Source organism: Bubalus kerabau, chromosome 16, assembly GCF_029407905.1.
Source record: "Bubalus kerabau isolate K-KA32 ecotype Philippines breed swamp buffalo chromosome 16, PCC_UOA_SB_1v2, whole genome shotgun sequence".
NCBI classification, from domain to species: Eukaryota; Metazoa; Chordata; class Mammalia; order Artiodactyla; family Bovidae; genus Bubalus; species Bubalus kerabau.
The window spans coordinates 68,694,966-68,718,063 of NC_073639.1; the positions used below are offsets into that span (position 1 = coordinate 68,694,966).

General features: G+C 54.2%; 1 protein-coding gene across 1 annotated transcript in view; it reads left to right on the forward strand.

Moving 5' to 3' along the window:
* CMKLR1 (chemerin chemokine-like receptor 1) overlaps positions 1-21,802 on the forward strand; it is a 41,566-nt gene extending 19,764 nt beyond the window's left edge. The window contains exon 2 of the mRNA XM_055550439.1: positions 19,486-21,802. Within this exon, the coding sequence (XP_055406414.1) occupies positions 19,489-20,577 (1,089 nt within the window). The 5' untranslated portion in view covers positions 19,486-19,488 and the 3' untranslated portion in view covers positions 20,578-21,802. The remainder of the gene's footprint in view (positions 1-19,485) is intronic.
* Positions 21,803-23,098: the final 1,296 nt, after the last annotated feature.

Consider the following 23,098-nt stretch of genomic DNA (forward strand, 5'->3'; position numbering starts at 1 on the left):
GCAGCCCACCCAGGGTGCTTGGAAGAGCTATGATAAGAACAGGGGAACATCTTAAACAGCTGTGTGGATTGCAGCTGGAGTGCCCCGGAGCACGGGCTCTGCAGGCCCACAGATCCAAGTTCAAGTCCTGCCTCCACCGGGGCTGCCTGGTGACCCTGATCTGGTTCCTTTCAGAGCCTGAGTTTCAGCACCTGCTGAGTGAGGATGATAAGCATTCCCACCTGGGTGGGGATGAGGATGGGGAGATAAGGAAGGCCAAGTGTCCAGCCTGGGTGGGGATGAGGATGGGGAGATAAGGAAGGCGAGTGTCCAGCCAGGCGCCGGGTGCGTGTCAGCACCATCATTCCCTGTCTTCTCACCTCTTTGCCGGCTGCTCTGCCTGCCTTTGTGTAGAGGGGGTACTGAGGCTGGGAGGAGTGAGAGGAAAGGAGAAGGGCACCCCCAGCAGAGGGACTCGCAAGAGCAAAGGCCTGGAGGCCTTGAACACCACGCTTGGGGCACTGGGTTCCTGGGGCACAGGGAGAAGTTGTCTTGGAAGGATGTGGGTGCTGAGTTCAGCCCCTCTCAGCTTCCCATGAACCCTCAGCCCCGTCCTGGGTGGGTGTGCACAGGTCACCGATCTCCCTCTGGCCGCCCAAGGGGAACAGAGTCCAGTGCTCACATCCAGGGACCCTCCCTTCCTCTCTCGGCCGGCCGCTTATCTCCACCTGGCCTCCCGATCTGGGCTGCCTTTTCCCCTTGACCTCCCCTGCCTGGAGCCCGGGAACGTCAGGATCACACACACACATGCCCGCCATGTACACGCTTATGGTCTTGTTTTCATCAGTGGTGAGATAACAAGAGCCAGGATCTATGTAAGCACTCTCCATAAGTCCAGTTATTTAATCCCAGAACAGTGCAGTGCAAGAGGAGCCACTATTTTCCCCCACTTTACAGATGGGGAAACCAAGGCACAAGGCAAGTAAACGATTCTCCCCTGGTCCCCAGCTAAGATTAAACCCAGGCAACCTGACTCCTGAGCTGGGCACTCAGCCCTTCCACCATTCGGCGTCCATGAGAACTTGAGTTTGATGGGCTGGTTGTCTGGCCTGACCAGACAGGGAAAATGCTTGCCTAAAATCACACAGCAAGACAGGGACAGGATGGGAGGTTGTGTCAGTTTGAGCTCTAAGCTGTGCTCTCAGTGTATTCCTCAGGTTTGCTGGAGTAGAAGATGGGGAGGGGGGTCAAGTTGCATCCTTGGGAGGTCCCATTAACCTGTCATTTAGCATAAACCATTCTCTCCCTGCCTCTCTCCACGCCCACAACCCAGCCCTGAACCAACCTGAGCCAGTGAATGACAGGCAGGCGGTGGGGAGTGGGTGGGAGGGGAGGGGTGTCGGCCCCCAGGCCATTATTACTTTTACTGTTGTTAATTGTGGTGGAGTTAAAAATAGAACTCCAGTGATGGACTTCAAGGCCCAGCAGCAGGGTTTACCAGACACCGGTTTTGGGTGGAGGATGCCTTTCTGAATCCAAAAATCAGACCCCAGAGTCTGCTCTTTCATCTACACCCATGCTCCTGGACTTACTGCCTCCCACTGGCATCCCAGCATGAACATACCTTGTATGCTCTGATTGCTCCTTGGCATTGCCCAAGGATGGGGAATCAGTGTTGTCATGGTGACCAGATTTCATCCGTGGCATTAGGGATTCTGGGGGCAGGGGTTGAGTCTCAGCCCCTGCGACTGGCCAGTGTGACCTGGCTTTTCCCGTGAAGACTCATCTCAGTGTATCCAGTCCCCACTCCTCTGCTATTCCAAGATTTTTCTTGGAGCATTGGCGGTTGCCATGGAAACAGCTTTTGAGGCAAATGTGCCCATGTGAGCTGAGGAAGAATTCCTCAAGAAAATGGGGAGATTGCCATACTCCCCGACTCTGTGAGGGGGACCCTTGATTTCTGGAGTCTCCAAAGACTGCCGCTTCTGGGTAGACCTGGAGCTGGAGGAAGATTTGCAGTCAGCTCATCAGGCCCTTTGCTAGCCTCTTGCCTCCAGTCTCTCCTCTTCCAAGGCAGTCCCCATATCAGTCACGTGGGTTAGAGCTGGGGTCGTTTTAGAAAAATGGACACCTTTCTGCTTAAAATCCACCCATGCCCCCTATTACCCATGGGATAAATTTGGTGACTTGCAGGAGGTCTTATAATCTGACCCCTCTTCTTTTCTCAGCCATATCTCCTGACCTCCCTGCAAAATCCCTGCCCCCCCCCACCCGCCCCCACTCTCTAATCTCACATTACCCAGCTGTACCTTTGCAGTTTCCTCTGCAAAGGTGCCTTGTCTCCCCACCACTCCATTAAGAAAAGGCTCATACCCTCCAAGTCTCAACTAAAATGTTACTTTCTCCAAGAAGCCTCCCCTGCTTTCTCTGGTCACCTTCCCTTTGCTTTGTACAGAGCCAGGGCCACAGACTCAGCCAGCAACAGGGTCAGGCAGGAGGCATGATTGACTAACTTCGGAACATTCTCCGCTTCCACAAAGAATCCACGCTGTCCCATGAAAGCTGAAAGTGAGAATGACTTGGTTCATCTTTCTCCCACCAGATTGCTCTTGTTTCGACAACAGAGCCTGGGCAGGCTCTGTGGTGAACTGCAGCTGATTCATTGCCCCAGAGTCAAGGAAACTATAGGGAAGTTGCCAAGAACCCCATCCGGTCTGTGATGTAGGCCCAGGAGGGCTAGTTAGCTGCAAGGCTGGATTGTAGGTGACATCTCAGAGCACTCACTGTGCCGTGTTCCTGCACCCACCTCCCCTACCATGGAGCATAGACTCCCACAGCCTCCAGTAAGGTGTGTGGCTCTTAGAAGGTATTCACTAGCTGCCTTTTGAATGGATGCTTGAATGAATGGAGCCATGCTCTTTTCTGAACCTGTGAAACCTGCTTCTGCCTCAGGGCCTTTGCACTGGCCCTTCCACTGTCTGAAGAGCTCTCCCATCAGACAGTGATATATCTTCCTCTCCCTGTATTCAAGTCTGCTCAAAGGTAATCTGTAGCAGAGCCCTTCTCTGAACACTCTGCCTAAAGTAGCATCCGCCCTCATCTCTATGCCCCACTCCTCTTTATATTTTAGTTCACCGCGTCTGTCACCACCTGTTATATTCATTTCATTTTCCCAGCATTTACATAGTATTTCCAACAAACCAGACAAGCTTCCGAACATGACCAGCGTAAACTCATTTAATCCCCGGAGCAACCCTGGGAGGGAAGAGCTATCACCCCCATTTTTCAGATAAGGAAACCGAGGCACAGAGAGGTGTGGTGACTTGCCCACGGTCGCACAGCTGGTGAGTGTCAGGGCAGGGATTCAAACCCAGGCAGTCTGACTCCAGACTTTTGTCTCCTTTATTACGATCCACACCTTCGAGAATGCCAGCCCCTCCAGGGAAGCAGCGTGTCTGTTTTGTTCCCTGATGTAGCCCCTGGGCCTGGCACACAATAGGCATTTAATAAATAATTCTTGAAAGGATGGAGGAAGGAAGAAAGGAGGATCAGAGAACTTGAGGGAAGAATCCTTGGCCTTCCAAGCTTTCCGTTAGCCCAACATCAAGGCCATCTTGTCGGAAGTTTCTCAGCCTCCCGGAGGGTTTGAGTCAGCCTGTCTGGAAGGGACCCTGCCCTGCCTTCCCTCCCCCTTCCTCCCTCTCCAATCGGGCTTCTGTTTTCTGACCTCTCCCAGACAAAGGTGCCAAACCGCACTCCTGGAGCCCCTGGGCCCATGCTGTGCACACTTCCTTCTGTGACAGGGCCAGTGGAGGAGAACATTCCAGGCCAGAGGCAGGAAGTCTCCGGAACAAGGTGGCCTGGAGCAAATGGGGCCTTTGGGCAGCCAGCAAGGAGCCCGGGAGGGGCCGCTGATGGCCAGATGTGCCGGGGCCTCAGGGCTGCTCAGGGACAAGCAGATGGGATATGGAAGCAGGCCGGGAGAGGGTCCAGGATCGGACGCTGCAGCCTCTCAGCATCTCTAGTTTGACTCAACATTTCCTGACATCCCTAGTGGCTCAGATGGCAAAGAATCTGCCTGCAAGGCAGGAGACCCGGGTTCGATCCCTGGGTTGGGAAGATCCCCTGGAGGAGGGCATGGGAACCCACTCCAGTATTCTTTCCTGGAGAATCCCCATGGGCAGAGGAGCCTGGCAGGCTACAGTCCATGAGGTCACAAAGAGTCAGATAGGACTGAGTGGCTGAAACTTTCCCTGACCTCTGATTCTGCCTCCAGGGTTCCAGAGAAGGCCACACCCTGCCAAATTCCCCTCGGGCTCTAAAATAATGGACCCCACTGAGAAAGTGGGAATGTGTTTTCCAATTTCATCACTGCGAGGTGAATCCTCTTTCCCATAAAATTAATAACTACTAACATTAATAGTGTTGGCAGCCATGATCAGGGCAGGCAGGATGCCAAGCACTTCACCAGCCTGGTTTTATCGAATCCTCACAATTCCCAGAGAAAGAGGCTGTGGATGAGGGGCCTGAGGCTCAGAGAGGTTACACAGCCTCTAAGTGTTGGAGCTGGAGTTGAAACCTAGTTCTAAGTGACACAGAACGCGATTCCAGGGACAACCAGGAGAAGAGAATCCCGAAGTCCAGCCTGGAGATCCTGATTATACCATGCTGAAGCTGAAGCTCCCATACTTTGGCTACCTGATGTGAAGAGCCAACTCGTTAGAAAAGACCCTGATGTGGGGAAAGACTGAGGGCAGGAGGAGAAGGGGGCGACAGAGGATGAGATGGTCGTACGGAATCATTGACTCAATGGACATGAGTTTGAGCAAGCTGCAGGAGGTGGTAAAGGACAGGGAAGCCTGGCGTGCTGCAGTCCATGGCGTCGCAAAGAGTCAGACATGACTGACTGATGGAACAACAATTGCTCACTTTCCAGGTAACTTTGGGAAAGACCATGAAACTTGTTTGAATCTCAGTGTTCTCATCTGTTAAATGGGCATTAGGGGGAATCAAACATCGTTTGAGACCCTACGGGGGGCTGGCTGTTTGGCTACGTCCTTCATATGGGTCATTTCCCTTCATCTTCAGTGTCTCTAGGTCCCAGGTTGGAAATGGGAGGTTGGAGAATGGGCCACATAGCCCGGGCCATCTCCTTGTTATCCTTAACTCCCCGGGTCGACAGAAGTGGGACAAAGCTTGTTTTAACCGAGGGACTACACTCAAGCTGAGAAATGCTTTTCAGAGGCTCTAGTGGAGGATGTGGGTATATGGGGAAGGGCTGAGAGGGGGCGGGCATGGCAGGAGCCATGGTCTCCTCATCCGGCCCTAGGCGGCATCTGGTCTGGGTGGAGAAGCCTGGGAGCGACCGCTGGCTGGCTCCCAGCCCTCCTCTGCTTCCAGACCCCATCCGGGCTCACTTTCGAGCTCCGTGGGTTTCCTGGAAAACACAGCTCTTTCCTTTGGTTCCGAATCTGGATATTCAGCCTGGCTTTCTCCCCTCCACGGAACAGCGAGGCTGCTGGCTCTCACGGATGTGTCACCAGCTGATTTCTCTACACAAACATTTGCTGAGCACCTGCTGTGTGCCAGGTGCCATTCACATCATCATTTCATTTCACAGTAACCTTAGGAAGGAGGTGGTAATATCAGCCCCGTTTTACTGATGAGGACACTGAGACTCGAAGAGAGGGGATGTGTCCATGGTCACTGAACGAGGAAGGGCCTTTAAACCTGGTCCGTCCGACTCCCAAGTATGGGCTCTTAGCCACCGTGCAGCTGGGAGGGGGCTGGGGGGATAGTCTGAGACCACATCATCACAGTCTGCAAGAACCCCAGACTCGAGGTCTTGATGGTGCGGAAGCTTGTAACTTCACCTTGAGCTTCTAGTCCAGAGATCTTAGATCTGCAAGGGGGTCCACAGAGATTGCTTCATCCAGCCCCTTGGATTTTCTGAAAAGGAAATTTTTGTTGGGAACCTTACGATAGCTCAGAGAGGTAAAGCAACTTATCTGAGGTCACACAGCATGGAGCCAAGCCATGCTGTCTTTTTACTGGCACAAGGCTGGGGACAGACCCTTGGCCCATTCAACCACAGCATATTTTAAAGCTGGAAGAGAGCCTTTGACGCCATCAACTCCAACCTCCTTGTTTCATAGTTGGGGAAACCAAGCCCCCAAAGGGTAGATCTTGTAAGGTATAAAAGAGAGAGCCCTGGGGTTCTTTATCTGGGTTCAAATCCTACCTCTGCCTCTTGCTAGCTATGTGACCTTGAGTAAGACTCTTAACCTCTCTGGCCTCAGCTTCCGCAGCTCTAAAATGGCCATAATAACCACCTCCATCCCCCTGGGTTTGTGTGAGATGATGCACATAAGGTGCTTCTCAGTGTCCTGGCACACACAGTAGCAGTGTTAGCTGCTCAGTCGTGTCTGACTCTTTGTGACCCCACGAAATTTAGCCTGCCAGGCCTCTCTGTCCATGGGATTCTCCAGGCAAGAATACTGGAGTGGATTGCCTTTCCCTTCTCCAGAGGATCTTCCTGACCCAGGGATTGAACCCAGGTCTCCTGCATCGTAGGCAGATTCTTTACCATCTGAGCTACAGGGAAGATTCACACATGGTAGGTGCTCAATAAAATATTGATACTTTGGTGACTATTATGAATAATATTTAACCCTGGCTTTTGAGGGTCCAAGACTCTTTACCAGCACATCCAGCTGGGTCTCTGGGGTGACTTCCAAGGGCCTGGTGAGGCTTTTGAAGCAGCAGAAAGGGAGGGGCAGCAAAGAAGGACTGTGGGGGCAGATGAGGCCGATGCCCAGCTTCCTTGCCCTTCTCCCCCACAGTAGATGGGGGTGCTGTTGATGGGGACTGGGCCTTCGCCTGCCTCCTTCCACATGTCTCAAGGTAGTCGGAGAAGAAGTCTTGCTCTGGAGCTGTGTTAGATGCAGGACCAAAGGTGGCCTGTGCTGGCCTGGATCTAGCAGGGGCAGGGGCAGGAAACTCCCAGAGCACCCAGGGCCACTCAGTGTCTGGGCTCCAAGCCCACGCTGTGAGCAGGACACCGAGGATATTGCCGTGGCCAGCTCTTGGCTCGGGGAGAAGGCGACCACCGCTGTCAGCCTCCTCCAACCACATCCTGCTCGGTTCACATAAACACTCCTGTGCCTGCTGCCTTCCAGATACGCTGTGTACACAGCTCGGGGATTATTTACATGAATGGACTCAAGGCTTCAGGGGATTAAGCGAATGGGGTGTCGGGCCTCCCAGTCCAGGGGGTTACAAACACGGGAGAAAGCTTGTGTATAGGCCACCTCCAGGGGCTGGGGCAGTGTTTCCGGGGGAGAGACTCAGGCTATTTCCCCAACAGCTTTGGACGGAAGCTGAGTGTCCAGGAGAACACACTGTGTTTGTGTACGGGACCCATGGTCGGGGCCGGAGTGGCTTTCTGGCCTGGAAGGAGAGACATACCTCCACACGCTCTTGCTGGGGGCCTTGCGTGACTGAAATAGCTGTTAGGTCTGCAGAAAAAAATAGCACTTCCCAGGTGGCGCTAGTGGTAAAGAATCCGCTTGCCAATGCAGGAGACCCAGGAGATGCAGGAGACCCAGGAGATGCAGGCTGGATCCCTCGGTGGGGAAGACCCCCTGGAGGAAGGAAATGGAAACCCACTTCAGTATTCTTGCCTGGAAAGTCTCACGGACAGAGGAGAGAGGTGGACTACGTACGGTCCATGGGTGGCAAAGAATCTGACATGACTTAGCGACTAAGCAACAAGAATAAAGAACAAAGCGGGAGCCGCCGAGGGCTTTCAAGTCGGGGAGAGCTGTGATGCGGCTTGCATTTTGACATGATCGCTCCAGCTACAAGGCAGAAAATGAAACCAGAGTGGAAGCGGCATGCTGGTTGGAGGGTCTCTAGCAGTCGGCCAGGTGGGCAGAAACAATGGGCGGTTTTGTGAGCTGTTTGGGAAACAGACATGGGGATGTCTTGAGGGGGTGTGTTGAGAGTCTGGACTCTGGGTCAGAGTCTCAGAGGGAAATGGATGACCCACTCGAACGGGGTCTTTTTTAATGGGGACTTAAAAAAAATGACTTGTTTGACTGCATCAGGTCTTAATTGTATCATACAACATCTTTGTTGTGGCACAAGGGTCCTCTAGTTGTGGCCCATGGGCTCAGTAGTTGTGACGAGCGAGCTTAGCCTCTCCTGGCCATTGGGATCTTAATTCCCTGACCAGGGGTCAAATCCATGTCCCCTGTATTGCAAGGCAGATTCTTCACTGCTGGACCACAGGGAAGTCCCTCACACGGGGTCTTGATGAGCGTTTTGCTGTCCACCCTTTCTAAGTCCTTCCTAGCCTAAATGTTCATCAGAAGCATAAAGGATGGGCAGGACTTCAGGTCTGAGAATACAAGGAGACCCTCCTGCCCTTTTAGCCAGGAGGTCAGGGAGGGACTGGTTCCTGGGACCCAGGCTGTGCAGTCAGGACTGACTCATGGAGACCCTGCAGGGAGGCCACTGGGACCATAGACACCTGACTTGCCCTCTTCCTGTCCTGTAGCCCCAGCTGGGCCTTCAAGGATAAACCCAGCTCGAGGTCAGAGGACAAGGAGTCTAGTGACAGTGTTTCTGCAGCTCGGCCTGGGGGCACAGAGCAGGCGGCAGTGATCAGGGGACAGAGCACACTGCGGGGAAGGGATGGGTCATTCTAACAGGGGGGATGCTGTGTGGTGCAGCGAACATTTGGGGGGTCTCCCGCTTCTGTGCTCTCATCAGCCATTGGAGGTTTCCTGGGGGCTCTGGCCTCTGGGCAAGTGGACCGCTCACGTCCAAGGGCATAAGCTTTTGCCTCGCTTGTTGCTTTTGCCCACCGCTGCAGAGCGTGCCCATCCAAACACGGCCCCATCCAAACCCAAAGGAAACGGGGCTGCCTGTTAGCGGGCCAGCTCCTTCCATCTCGCTGCAGTGACTCAGCCAGAGCTCCCGCGTGTGGGCGTGGGACCGAGGAGGAAATTTTCCCCCGACACAGGGCTAATTCTGTCCGGGCGCTGGCAGCCAGTCCTGCGGCTAGAACGGCCGCGGCCGCTATGTGGTTTCACGGTTCCTACGTCTCTCAGACCTGTGGATCCAGGGATGGGAACCCCGAGGTATCTCCAAGAGCCGTCCATGGGGGCTGGGAGACCCCCTTGCTCTGCCCTGGAGGATGAGGCCAGTCAGGGGACTGTGGCAGCAGGCCAAGATAACAGGACCAAAGTTGGCGGGCCCGGCCTGGGTGGTGGTGGGTGGATACTGCCAAGGAGAGACATTTGTGATGGGAGAATCATGCCTGCAAGGTCCCATTATGGTTCAAACCTGCTCGCTGAGGCTGTGATCTTGGCAAGTAGAAAGAGCCAAGGTTGGGGGGTCAGAGAGTCCTTGGTTCAAACCCTGGGATGATGCTGCAAGGCTGTGTGAGCCTGGGAGAGTCACTTCGTCTCTCTGAGTGAGGCTTTATTTGCAAATCTATGCCTTCATTTGCAAATCTATGCCGTAAGGGGGGACGGGCTTGGAGCAGCGAAGATGTTCCAGGCGCCAGGCAAACTTCTAGGCTCTGGGATACATCACACACAAGACAGGCTGAGGCCCTCCTCTTTGAGGCTTAGGGAGGTTCAGTTCCTCTCCCGGACCTCCGTTTTCCCAGCTACAAAACAGGATGCCTCTGGGGGCCCTCTCAGCTCCTAAGAGCCTTTGGGAGGCTGAGAAGGCTGGAGGAGAGGCTTCCAAGGCCGCCCAGCCCAGACTGTAGGGGTGGGCCATGGGGGAGGTGGGAGAGGGGACAGGAGCCCGGCCAAATGCTGAGGGAAGGGTTTCCAGTTTCCCCGCCGGGCTCCCACGCCCACGGACCCTGATCAAGCCCCTGCATTCGGCCTGGGGCCGGGGGCCGCCGGAGGAAGCTTAGACCAGGCTGGAGAGGCAACAGTGGAGGCAGCAGGCTGGGAGAGGGGCAGCCTTCGGTTTAGGTGTTCTTGGCACACAGGTGAGTGATGCTCGCAGGTTGAGGGGTGGCTGGGCCTCTGGGCGGGACCGGTGGAGGGAAGATGAGAGGAGAGGGAGGGGACAGGGAGACAGAGAGAAGGCAGGGAGACTGCACTGAGAAGCAAGAGCAGGGAGAGGGAGACACAGAGACAGGGCAGACAGAGTCGGAAAAGCACAAGGCAAGACAGAAGGAGCGAGGCCAAGACGGGGTGACTGAGGAACCAGCAGGGAGAGACCCAGACTCGGACAGAAAGGGAGCGAGCCCTCTGCAGACTCTAGCAGGGGATGGAGACGAAGCAGAAGGCCACACCTGCTGCCCAAATGCCTCTCAGCCCTGGTGTCCCCTGAGCCCAGGGCACACAGGCCAGCGGGTGGCAGCTGGAGGAGCTGGGGGGATTCCTAAGGACCAGGGTTCAACTCCCTGCCCTGCCACTAACCAGGTGTGTGACTGCAGGCAAGTCCCCCTTCGCCCACTGGTGCCTGGCCTCGGGCGTCCCCTCGGTAAATCTGGACAGGTGACAGTGGCCGTGCAGGCTCCGGGGCGGGGGTTCCGGGTGAGAAGAGCCGTGCCCACAGCACCCTGGCCTCCCCTCCAGGGCCAGGGGGCAGGAGACTCCACAGGTCCCTGAAGGATGGATGCATGCATGAGCCCCGCCTCTGAAGGGCTTTTCCTGCGGCACGTGGGACGTGACCCCTGGGATGTGATGAGCTTCCATTAGGGCCGTTACCTAGAGGCAGAGGGGCTTAGAGGACAACCCTGGGGACCTGGAGTCTCGTCTTGCTCCATGTGCAGAATGCACACCCCGAATCTGTGGGGGTTCTTGAGAGATCCCACCAGGGCAACCCCCGGAGGATTCTGAAATGTTCTGGGGAGGCGAGGCAGTGGACAAAGAAAGAGAGTGGGGGTTGGAAGGTCAGCAGGCTCGGAGTTTCCTCTCGAGGAATTGGACCTACCTTGCTGAGCTGAGCCAGCTGTGTGACCTTGGGCACCTTACTTAACCTCTCTGGGCCAGTTTCCTCATCTGTAACAGTGCTTAGAACTATGCCTGGAATTTGGTGAGGACTCTACACGTGTTTGTTTAAGAAAAGCGAAGCCAGAAACATCTGCCTGAGGTTTTTACTCTCTGTGGCGGGAGGAACTAGATTCGGCCTAACACCCTGCCCCCTCACCCCACCACAGCCACTTCCCCAGCAAGGGTCTGGCCCCGCCGGTGGGGGGAGCAGGACCATACATGCAGGTCTCCTGCCTGCTGCGTCCGGTCCCCGGCAGGAGGAATCGGGCCTCGGCCACGTCACAGCCAGCTTGGACTGGGCTGATGCTATTCCTCTCCTGGGCTGGTCCGGGTTCATTCCTGGCCTGCTGGAGGAGGCTGGCAGGGAGGGGCTCTCAAGGCCCCAGGCAGGGCCAAAGCCGCTTGCTGGGCCGCTCCCTGCCCAGTGCGGCTTCATGAGGGATTCGATGACCTGGGCATGGGCTGCTCACTGCCCCAGGCAGGGGTTTGGGTTGTTGTGCTTGTTTGGTTTGTGTTTTCCTGTACCTCAGGAGGGGAGAGAAGCCTGCCATAATGACACCTTTCCACCCCACCCTCATCTGGCCTCCGGAAACCCCCGTGCTTGTCTGATGTTCCTTCATTTCCTTTATCCCCCATTCCTTCTCGCTGTGCCTTCCCACGGAGGCACTCTAGTCTGTTCAGAGTGTGTCTTGTTACTCAGTTCTGTGCTTTTGTGTTGTTGTGCTGCCGCTTTTAGATGTGAGTTTTCAGTGTGCTTACGTGCTATCTGGGTAGGTGGTTTTAAGATGCAGGGCGTACTGTATGTACACTTGCTAATCTGCGGCCTCTAACAGCTGCCTAGCTTTGTGGCTTTCCCACGTTGCCTCTTCGCACGTCGCCTCTCCCACAACAGATGGACGTCAGCCGCCTCCAGCTTCCAGCCATCAGCAGATGCCTGTGTGCGCTGCCCAGACCCCTGGATCCCTGGGTGTCACAGCGCACAAGGCTCTTGCTTCCTGACGGCCTGCACCTGCGGCTCGGTCAGCAGACCGCCCTCAGTGGGCAGGCAGCGCCTGGGACGGTGCCCCTCCCAGGACAGGATGGAGGGATATAAATAGTTTCCTGGAATGCGACCTCCATTGTTTCCTGACCCCGCCCTGAACCAAGGCCACCTTCCTTGGGCCTCTGCCTGGCGCTGCCCCCTTGACCGACCTCCTCCCTTTCCCATTCTTACTTCTCCAGTCACTTACTGGGGTTTCCTGGAACACTTCCTTAATAATCACGTTTGCAGGAAGGCTGATGTGAGCTTTGCTCCTGGAGAATCCAAGATAAGGCATGCCTGGCCCCCCGTCCCGCCCACCAATCCTGCACACGGGCATCCTGAAGCATGATTCTTCCGCTGCTGGGGGGCACACAGGGGCTTACGGGCACCCGCAGCGTGGCCTGAAGCCTTTGCCAGCCCGAGGGCTCCATCCCAGCTTTCTAGTCCTCTTGGTGGTTCTCATTTGTACCTCCTTGATCATCAGTCTGTCTAACGCCTCCTGTAAGGCTTCCCTCCTGTACATTATCTGTTTAGGTCATTAGCCCATTTTTTCTGCCGGGGTTGCAGTCTTTCTGGATTTGCAGGAAGATGCTCTCTGTACATTCTAGCTGGCAGTCCCAGTGCAGAGGAAACCAACTGGAAGAAGAGCAAATAGCAAGGTTAAGTTCTAACAGTAGAGGGCAACTGTGGAGGTGTTGTGGGCTGGAATCGCACCTCCTCCCCCGAATTCCTAAGCTGCTGTCCTAACCCCCAGTACTTTGGGAGCATGACTGTATTTGGAGACAGGGCTTAAAATTTTTTATTTTTTTAAAATATATTTTATATTGGAGTATAGTTACTTTACCGGAGAAGGCAATGGCAACCCACTCCAGTACTCTTGCCTGGAAAATCCCATGGACAGAGGAGCCTGGTAGGCTGCAGTCCATGGGGTCGCTAGGAGTCGGACATGACTGAGCAACTTCACTTCCACTTTTCACTTTCATGCATTGGAGAAGGAAATGGCAACCCACTCCAGTGTTCTTGCCTGGAGAATCCCAGGGACGGGGGAGCGTGGTGGGCTGCCGTCTATGGGGTCGCACAGGGTTGGACACGACTGAAGTGACTTCGCAGCAGCAGCATAGTTACTTACAATGCTGTGTTAGTTTCTGCTGAACAGAGAAGTGAATCCACTGGATGTATACATCCATCCCTCCCTCTGAAGCCTCCCTCCCAACGCTCTGGGTCATCACAGAGCACTGAGCTGAGCTCCCCGTGCTATACAGCTTCCCGTGAGCTATTTCACACCCAATAGTGTATATATGCCTGTTTTGCTCTCCCAGTTCATCCCACTCTCTTCTTCTCCCTCTGTGTCCACATGTCCGGTCTCTATAGGAGACAGGGCTTTTAAAGTGGTGATTAGTGTAAAGTGAGGTCATCGGGGGGATGCTTAATCCAACCTGCCTGATGCCCTTCTATGAAGAGGTGATTAGGACGCCGACCTACACAGGGGGAGACCATGAGGACATCGCAATATCCTGAGGACCCGCTTAGTGCCCACCTTCTTCCCTGACCTGGACACAGAGCTGAATGAGACCAGTCCCCACCCCCAGGTACCTTGCAATCCGGTCAGGTGTGTCGTTTTGTCGTTCAGTGGCTGAGTCGTGTCCGACTCTTTGTGACCCCATGGACTGCAGCACTCCAGGCTTCCCTGTCCTTCACTATCTCTCAGAGTTAGCTCAAATTCACATCCACTGAGTCACTGAGGCCATCCAAGCATCTCATGCTCTGTCGCCCCCTTCTCCTCTTGCTCTCAGTCTTTCCCAGCATCAGGGTCTTTTCCAATGAGTTGGCTCATCGCATCAGGTGGCCATAGTATCGGAGCTTCAGCTTCAGCGTCAGTCCTTCCCATGAATATTCAGGACTGATCTCCTTTAGGATGGACTGGTTGGATCTCCTTGCTGTGCAAGGGACTCTCAAGAGTCTTCTCCAGCACCACAGTTCAAAAGCATCAATCATTCGGCGCTCAGCTTTCTTTATGGTCCACCTCTCACATTCATTCTTGACTACTGGAAAAACCATAGCTTTGACTAGAGACAGAGCTTTGTCGGCAAACTGATATCTCTGCTTTTTCATATGCTGTGTGTAAAAGCCAGTCATGAGCATATAAATGCCATGGGCCCTGGAGTAGGGAGCCGGGCGCCCCGGGAGCCTGAACGGAGGGTGTGTCAGGGTCCTGCGCTGTTGTAACGGATTACTGCAGACTGGGCGGCTTAAAACGACCGAAATGCACACTCGCTTGTGCCGCCCAAGGCCAGAAGTCTGCAGTCGAGCCGTCTCAAGCTGGGCTTCCTCGGAAGGCTCTGGGGAGGGTCCCTTCTGTGTCCCCCAGTTCTGAGGCTCTGGGTGTCCCTTGGCTCCTGGCCACATCCCTTCAGTCTCGGCCTCCCTCTTCACATGGCTTCTCTGTTCCTCTGTCAAATCTCCTTCTGCCATCTCCTCTTACGGGGACACTTGTCTTTGGGGTTAGAGGCCAGCTTCTCCCAAGGTGATCTCATCTTAGGATCCTTACATCAATTCTATCGGCAAAGATCCTTTTTCCAAATAAGGTCACGTTCACAGGTTCTGGTGGATGTAACTTTTTTTTTTAAAGGGAAGATTTAACCCACTACAGCGGGTGGGGGTTGTCGTGGCAGTCTGGAAAAGAATTTCCAGACACAGAGCATTTCATCAGGGAGTGAGTTTATTAAGAACAAAGAGCAGAGATAACGTGGGTGCTGTGAGCACAGCGGGCTGACCTCCTGACAGATCAGGGAGAGCTGACCGTGAGAACAGCGGGCCGGCTCAAGCGAGAGCCAGCGCTTTCGGTGGGTTAGTAGCCAATTTTTTATAGCCTCAGGACAAAGGAAATTCCTGCTGGCAAGGTGGCATTAGGTGATTGCTCAGGGTGCTATAGGGTGAGTATAGGGGTGGGCATTTTTGCCTAATATGGGGTTAGGAAATCTGCTGGTGATGATCAGGGGGGCTTCTGGCGACGGTTACAGAGGGGGCTCAGTCAGTTTCAGAGGTGACCTCGGTTGTGGGCTCCACTTCTGTGGCCTTGGTGCAAGGCCACATACTGGTGGCCTTGGGATGGGAACTCCACGAGGGTGGGGCGACACCAAGAGAAACCTCCCTGGAGAGAGGAGCCTGGTTTCGGGGCTGAGTCTGAAGTTGCAGAGGAAATTAAAGAGAGTGATTCTGATTTTTGGCAGGTGCCGCGTAGCAAATATGTTGGTCAAAAAGGTTTTAGGGGATTCCCTCATGGTCCAGTGGTTAGGACTCTGTGCTCCTAAAACCAAGGGCCCAGGTTTGATTCCCGATTAGGGAACTAAGATCCTGCAAGTTGCCGTGCAGCCAAAAAAAGGTTTTAGTTGCTTTACTTTGGGACGCTTTGTCTCTTCACAAAACAGAGCTCTCAGACCTCCCAGGACTTTGACCCTGATTTGCCTGGGTCTTTCCCTGTCGTCCTCACCAAGCCTGGGACAAGCTGGAGGGCCTTAACTCATCCTTCCGGTGGTCCTGAGAAGTCGGTAGGGCAGGGGTTTCTATCAGTCCCATTTAGCAGATGGCACAACTGAGGCTCAGAGATGGGGAGGCGACTTGCTCGGGTGACACAGGGAGTGTCCCCCTGACCCCACCACCTCCTCCCTGGTCCCAAAGGGCACAAGTTGGAGATGACAGGAGGAATCTGGGAGCAGAGCCAGGACAGCTTGTCTGTTCCCTGGGCTCCTGGGGAGCCGAGGGCAGAAAGAGGGACAGTCTGGCCAGACTCACCTGCCCACCTGGACTGTGATAGACAATGTCAGCTTGGCAAACAATTCCCAGCTGTGCCGTAGACCTCAGATCATCCTGAAAACTGGGGACATAGGTTCCTTGAGGAGCCAAGAAAGGTCAGCAAAGAGGAGGTGTCCTGGGAGGGTGGAGCTGGGGTCCCTGGGGCATCAGCAAGGGTGCGAACAGACACAGGAAGGAGTGCCCACTTCCTGGAAAACAAGGCGGTGAAGAGCAGGCTGAGTCAGAGCAGCCTGGGTGTGAGGGTGCCCGTGTGTGTGCTCAGTCCCTTCAGTCGTGTCCGACTCTTTGTGACTCCGTGGATTGTAGCCCTCCAGGCAGCTCTGTCCATGGGATTCTCCAGGCAAGGATATTGGAGTGGGTTCAGTTCAGTCGCTCAGTTGTGTCTGACTCTTTGTGACCCCATAAATCGCAGCACACCAGGCCTCCCTGTCCATCACCAACTCCCTGAGATCACCCAAACTCATGTCCATCCAGCCATCTCATCCTCTGTCGTCCCCTTCTCCTCCTGCCCCCAATCCCTCCCAGCATCAGAGTCTTTTCCAATGAGTCAACTCTTCACATGAGGTGGCCAAAGTATTGGAGTTTCAGCCTTAGCATCAGTTCTTCCAATGAACACCCAGGACTCATCTCCTTTAGGATGTTCTGGTTGGATCTCCTTGCAGTCCAAGGGACTCTCAAGAGTCTTCTCCAACACCACAGTTCAAAAGCATCAATTCTTTGGCGCTCAGCTTTCTTTATAGTCCAACTCTCGCATCCATACATGACTACTGGAAAAACTATAGCTTCGACTAGACAGACCTTTGTTGGCAAAGTAATGTCTCTGCTTTTGAATATGCTATCTAGGTTGGTCATAACTTCCCTTCCAAGGAGTAAGCGTCTTTTAATTGCATGGCTGCAGTCACCATCTGCAGTGATTTTGGAGCCCAGAAAAATAAAGTCTGACACTGTTTCCACTGTTTCCCCATCTATTTCCCATGAAGTGATGGGACCGGATGCCATGATCTTTGTTTTCTGAATGTTGAGCTTTAAGCCAACTTTTTCACTCTCCACTTTCACTTTCATCAAGAGGCTTTTGAGTTCCTCTTCACTTTCTGCCGTAAGGGTGGTGTCATCTGCATATCTGAGGTTATTGATATTTCTCCTGGCAATCTTGATTCCAGCTTGTGCTTCTTCCAGCCCAGGGTTTCTCATGATGTACTCTGCATATAAGTTAAATAAGCAGGGTGACAATATACAGCCTTGACGTACTCCTTTTCCTATTTGCAACCAGTCTGTTGTTCCATGTTCAGTTCTAACTGATGCTTCCTGACCTGCATATAGGTTTCTCAAGAGCCAGGTCGTTGGGGCTCCTTATATGCCCCTGTGCTCTGCAACAGCCTTGCAAGGATATCAGTAGCTTCCAGGTAAGAAAACTGAGGTTCAGAAAGGTGAAGCAACTTGCCCAAGGCCACACAGCTGGGAAATCTGACTCCAGAGCCTGACTTCCAAGGATCCCGAGTGAAAACTCTCTTGGGTTCCCCCTGCTTGCCTGAGGAATTCAGAGTCCCAATACCACTTCTCTGAGCTCTCCAAGCCTTCATTTTGAATCCTGAGAACCCAGACTGTCATCATGTCTTGATCTTCCCATGGAGTTCCCCTTTCCCTTGCCTTCAAGGCCCCCACAAGCAGCCACCAGTGGGAAATCACCCCTGGGATGCTGTATCAGCCCTGGACAGTGACACTACCCGCTGCCTCTGTCACGCGCCCTTCAGTGAAGCCCCTGCCCAGTGAGAAATGCCCTGGAGAATCCAGGGTGAGGGAACAACATTACCCCCTAAGCTGCTTCCTCCATCTCCATAAATGAAGTTCTACCACGGATCACATTTCCCTTTCTGATGCGGCCACAAGGAAGCTCAGAGTTTCAGGTCAGAGGCCTCAAGCCCATTGACTCTGCTGGTCTGCAGTTTCTGCCCTGGTTTGGGTTGGCTCTGATGCCTACATCTAGTTAAACGTTTTGTTGGTTGTGGTTCCTTGTGATAGATAAATCAATGGACACATCAACCCAAACACTGTACCCAGCGTTTTAAAGATGCAATGATTTTTTTGTTTGTTGTTCGTGCCTCCCCAACAAATGCCAGTAGTGATAATGCTCTTACTTCCAAGGTAAAGGTAAGGAAGGAGAAGGTCACACAGTCAGCAGGCTGACCAGATGTGCTGGGGTCGGGGTTCGGGGGTCGGGGGAGATGGGGGTTGGGATGAAGGGTGTAGCTGTTGATCTGAGTTCATGAGACTCCACCACTTGCCAGCTGGGTAACCCTGGGCCTGCCTCTAAGCGTCTCTGAGCCTCTGCTTCCTCCGTAAAGCGGGAGTAACTGGTACATTCTGTCTCTGGAGCTGGGTCCATCCGGACCTCTGGTTCTTAGATCGAGAGCCAACTGCTGCGCCTTGTTCTGCCCCGCAGGTGTTTCCAGCTGTGTGTGGGGGCTGACCGGCCAGGGACCAACACTGGAGAGCTTTGGACATAACAGTGAAACGGTGAGGGGCTCTTGTGGTCTGAACCCCTCTCTCCAAAGGGCAGCAGTGGGAGGCCAGGACGAGGCAGGGGCACTGTTGGCGCAGCTGTCCCCTGGGTTTTGGGAATCTGGTCAGAGTCAGGTTCAGAGCACCGTGCACCTCTCCTTCCTTGCGCTTAGCATCACTGCGATTTTTCCACGATTTGAGGGTTGTTTTTTTTTGGATGAGTGTTTGTCTCCCATTAGACTGTAAAGGAAAAAGGGAGGGTCCCAGAGAGGCAGCAAAAACACGGTGGCCCAGAAGGTAAGCGTCAGCGTCTGCCCTGACTCATGGACTGCCTCTTCCCAGCTTTGTGCTCTTGGGCACGTGACTTACGCTCTCTGTGCCTCAGTTTCCTCATCTGTAAAATGGGGTTTGTAACCACTTCACTGAGTTGTTATGAGGATGAAAGGACTTTGCATACATCAACCCTTTAGAATAGTACCCGGTATATAGTAGGTGCCTGCGAGCTGTTTGTCAAATAAGTAAAATAGCAAAACCACCCAAATGGTCTTGCTCACAGCCAGGGAGGACACTGTTGGTCTCGCTGGTGGTGGTCAACCTCTTCAGTCCAGTTATAGATTTTGCTGGTTATAGTTCCCTGTGATAGATAAATCGGTGCACACATCAACCCAAACGCTTCACCCAGTGTTTTAAAGGTGCCATGGTTTTGTTTGTTTGTTTGTTTATTGTTCACTCCTCCCCAACAAACGCCAGTAGCTCTTTGTTTTTTTTGAATTTATTCATTTTGGCTGTGCTGGGTCTTTGTTGCTGTGTGGGCTGTTCTCTAGTTGCGGCGAGTGGGAGCTCCTCCCTGGTTTTGGTGCACAGGCTTCTCGTGGTGGTGGCTTCTTACAGGCTCTAGGCGCACGGGCCTCAGTAACTACGGCCTGCAGGCTCAATAGTGGCAGCTCTCGGGTTCTGCAGCACAGGCTCAATAGTTGTGGTGGACGGGCTTAGGTGCTCCTCCGCACGTGTAATCTTCCCCGATCAGCGATCGAACCCACGTCTCCGGCATCGGCAGGCAGATTCATTACCGCTGAGCCACCAGGGAAGCCCTTTAAAGCCAGTTCTAATCAAAGTTCCCCTCACGCCCCCTGTCTCCCCTGGCAGAGAATGGAGGCTGAGGATTACAACACCTCCTACGAGGACTACCCCGATGACGTGGACCCCATCGTGGTTCTGGAGGAGTTATCCCCCCTGGAAGGCAGAGTGGTCAGGATCCTTCTGGTGGCGGTCTACAGCATCATCTGCCTCCTCGGGATCCTGGGCAACGGCTTGGTGATCGTCATGATCACCTGCAAGATGAAGAGGACGGTGAACACCGTCTGGTTCCTCAACCTGGCGGTGGCCGACTTCCTATTCAATGTCTTCCTCCCCGTCCACATCGCCTACGCTGCCCTGGACTACCACTGGGTGTTCGGGACGGCCATGTGCAAGATCAGCAACTTCCTGCTCATCCACAACATGTTCACCAGCGTCTTCCTGCTGACCGTCATCAGCTTCGACCGCTGCGTCTCCGTGCTCCTCCCCGTCTGGTCCCAGAACCACCGCAGCGTCCGGCTCGCTTACACGGCCTGCCTGGTCATCTGGGTCCTGGCTTTTTTCTTGAGTTCCCCATCCCTTGTCTTCCGGGACACGGCCCGCCTGCATGGGAAGATATCCTGCTTTAACAACTTCAGCCTGTCGGCCTCCGGCTCTTCACCTTGGCCGGCTCACCCCCAGGTGGACCCGTTGGGCTCCGGCCGGCACATGGTGGTGACCATCACCCGCTTCCTCTGTGGCTTCCTGGTGCCGGGTCTCATCACCACCGCCTGCTACCTCACCATCGTCTACAAGCTGCAGCGCAGCCGCCTGGCCAAGACCAAGAAGCCCTTCAAGATCATCCTGACCATCATCGTCACCTTCTTCCTCTGCTGGTGCCCCTACCACACCTTCTACCTCCTGGAGCTCCGTCGTGGCTCCGTGCCTCCCTCCGTCTTCAGCCTGGGCGTGCCCCTGGCCACCGCCATCGCCATCGCCAACAGCTGCATGAACCCCATCCTGTACGTCTTCATGGGTCAGGACTTCAAGAAGTTCAGGGTGGCCCTCTTCTCCCGTCTGGTCAATGCCCTGAGTGAGGACACAGGCCATTCCTCCTACCCCAGCCACAGGAGCTTTACCAAGATGTCATCTGTGAACGAGAGGGAGACTGGCATGCTCTGAGCCTCGCCCGGAAATCCCCCAGTGGATGCTCCCAACCTTGGAGGAGGCTCAAAGCTACAGCTTCTTGAGACCATGGCAGGAACCCTACCCACGCCTCCCACAGTGGACACTCCCAACCTTGGAGACTCAAAGCTATGCCTTCTGGACACCACAACAGGAACCTCTTGGGCAACCCACAGATGCCCACTGTATTTTACGTGGGGCTGAGCAGTGTTTTTGAGCTGGGAATCCAGGGTTTGGAATGCCTTTCCTCCAGCGGCATGGTGGGCACAGCATGCTGCGGTGCTCAGGCTTGGACCAGTATCCTGTACATCTTCAGAGACTTGCCTTGACCAACACAAAGGAAAAAAGGGAAAATTTTCTAAAGCACTGCCATGAACTAGAATGGGCATAAGACAGAGGGATTCAGTTACTTACCTGAGCACTTTCCAGGCATGACATAGACAGTTTGCAAGGTCCATTTCTGGTGTGAGGAGAGGAGGTCAGAGCCAAGCCAGTGTGATGTAGATCACACTTCGCCACAGAGCCCTATATTAATAGCTGGCCAGAAATCCTGCTCTTAAGCCATTCTTCGGGTCTAGGGTGTGTTGGAATGCACACACCTTTTCCAGGTCACCTGGGAAGAGAAGGTGACATATGAGCACAGAAACTCCTGGGACCATGCATTTGACTTTCAGATCAGCTGGAAAGATAGACAACAGGTCCTGAGGGGGGCGTGGGGCTTTTTAACGGGGGCAAGAGAAGCAGGGATACAGCTGCTACAGGGCTGCTTGGGTCTTGTAGGGAAAGGAATGGAGAAAGAAAAGACCTTTCAGAGGGCGTGTGACAGGAAACAGCTCACCCTAGAACCCTCCAGGGCAATGTTGTGTTGAGGGTGGGGTCATACTGCCAGCCCCTTGCCCAAGCCCTGTCCTCACTTTGCATTTGTTCCCCTGGGGCTGGTTCGAGGTGGGCAGCCCCCTATTCACTCCATCACAGCAATTCCTCCCTCTTTCCTGATCCACTGACTGGCTGGTGATGCTCCGGGGCAGGGGGTGGATGGTGGGTGGGGGTGGGGGGTGGGATCTCTTCTTTCTCAACTTCCTCAGAGCCTTGCTGGAGGCTAGCCCAAAATCAGATGCAGGAAGCAACCTGGGAGCACCTCGAGGACCAAAGACGCCTCCAAGGGCTCAGTCCCTCCAGAAGCAGAATCTGGAGCCTGGCTCTTTGGACTGTGCTCCTGAGATGCAGGGCCTGGGGGGTGGTGGGGGTGGGGCAGGCCCAGCGGGGGGTGGTGGTGCTCTGGGCCCAGGACTCCTCCTGTGGGCAGTCACACTGTCTTTTCTGCGGCTGTGCTGTACTGTCAGCATCCCACTTACAAATGACAAAGGTGATGCTGAGGTTGGGGAAGTTACCCAGCGTCACACAGCCAGCCGGGGGGCAGAATCTCCAGAAAAGAACAGAGCTGTTCTGTCATGGAGAATGCCTCTGCGGAGAATATTCTACACTGTCCTGGTAACCTACATTTATTTAGCACGTCTATGTTAAGCACTTTACATGTGTATCTCATTTATTCCTCACGGCAGCCAGCCCTGAATTAGGTACAATTACACTTCCCTTTTATGCATGAGGCTTCTGGGGTTCAGAGAGTTTAAGTAACTGGCCCAAGGATGCCCAGCTGGTCTCTGTCTGTTAGGAGTCTGGACTTGAACCTAGGTCTGTCTGGCTCAAAGAAGGCCGCAGAGGCTTAGGGTTTTGAGCATTCATATATGCATATCCCTCAGCAGATTCATGTTAACATCTTAAGGGCTTTAAAGGCAGCTATGCAAATAGTTTTCAAAAATGATCCAAAGTGGCAGAGAAAATGTACTTGGCTCCCAGCTCCCTTGGCACCCATCCACACCCACCCACCCTGACTCCCACCTCTTGTGTCCACACACACCGCTCCCCACCACCCCGCCCCACCCTACCCAGCTCTCCAGGGAGGGCGGTGGGGAGGGAGGCCTGGAGGGAGGACCCTTTGGCCTCCGAGTGTCCATATTCCATTCTCTTCCAAGTTTCTTTTTTGTGAAGCCATTTCTCCAACAAGATGCAATGAACAGATGTAATGTCTACACAGCGCCAGGCGAGTTCCCGAGGCCATGGGCTGTTTGGAATCGTACCTCATTTAGAGACAAACTGTTCCTTCACTCTGTTGGGTCATTGTGCTTGTGAAAGGCAGCTCTGAGTTGACCCTACTGGGGCGTCCAGTTGCTTCAAGCAGTCTGAACTTAGCTTGAACGAAGGGAGCTTTCAATATTGCCCAGAGGCCCCTGTCACCCACCCAACTTCACAGGTGAAGAATCCAGGGCATGAGATGGAGTGAGGGGGGTTCCAGGCCCCAGAGGCAGTCACCAGCCACTTGGGGAGGACCACACTATTTGCCAGGGCTCAGTTTCTTGTTCCTTTTGGGCTGCATGCAGGCCAGCCCAGGCCGGGGGAGCCAGGAAATCATTTTGTCTTTGGAAAAGCTGATGAACAGGAGCAAAATGAAAACCAGCTG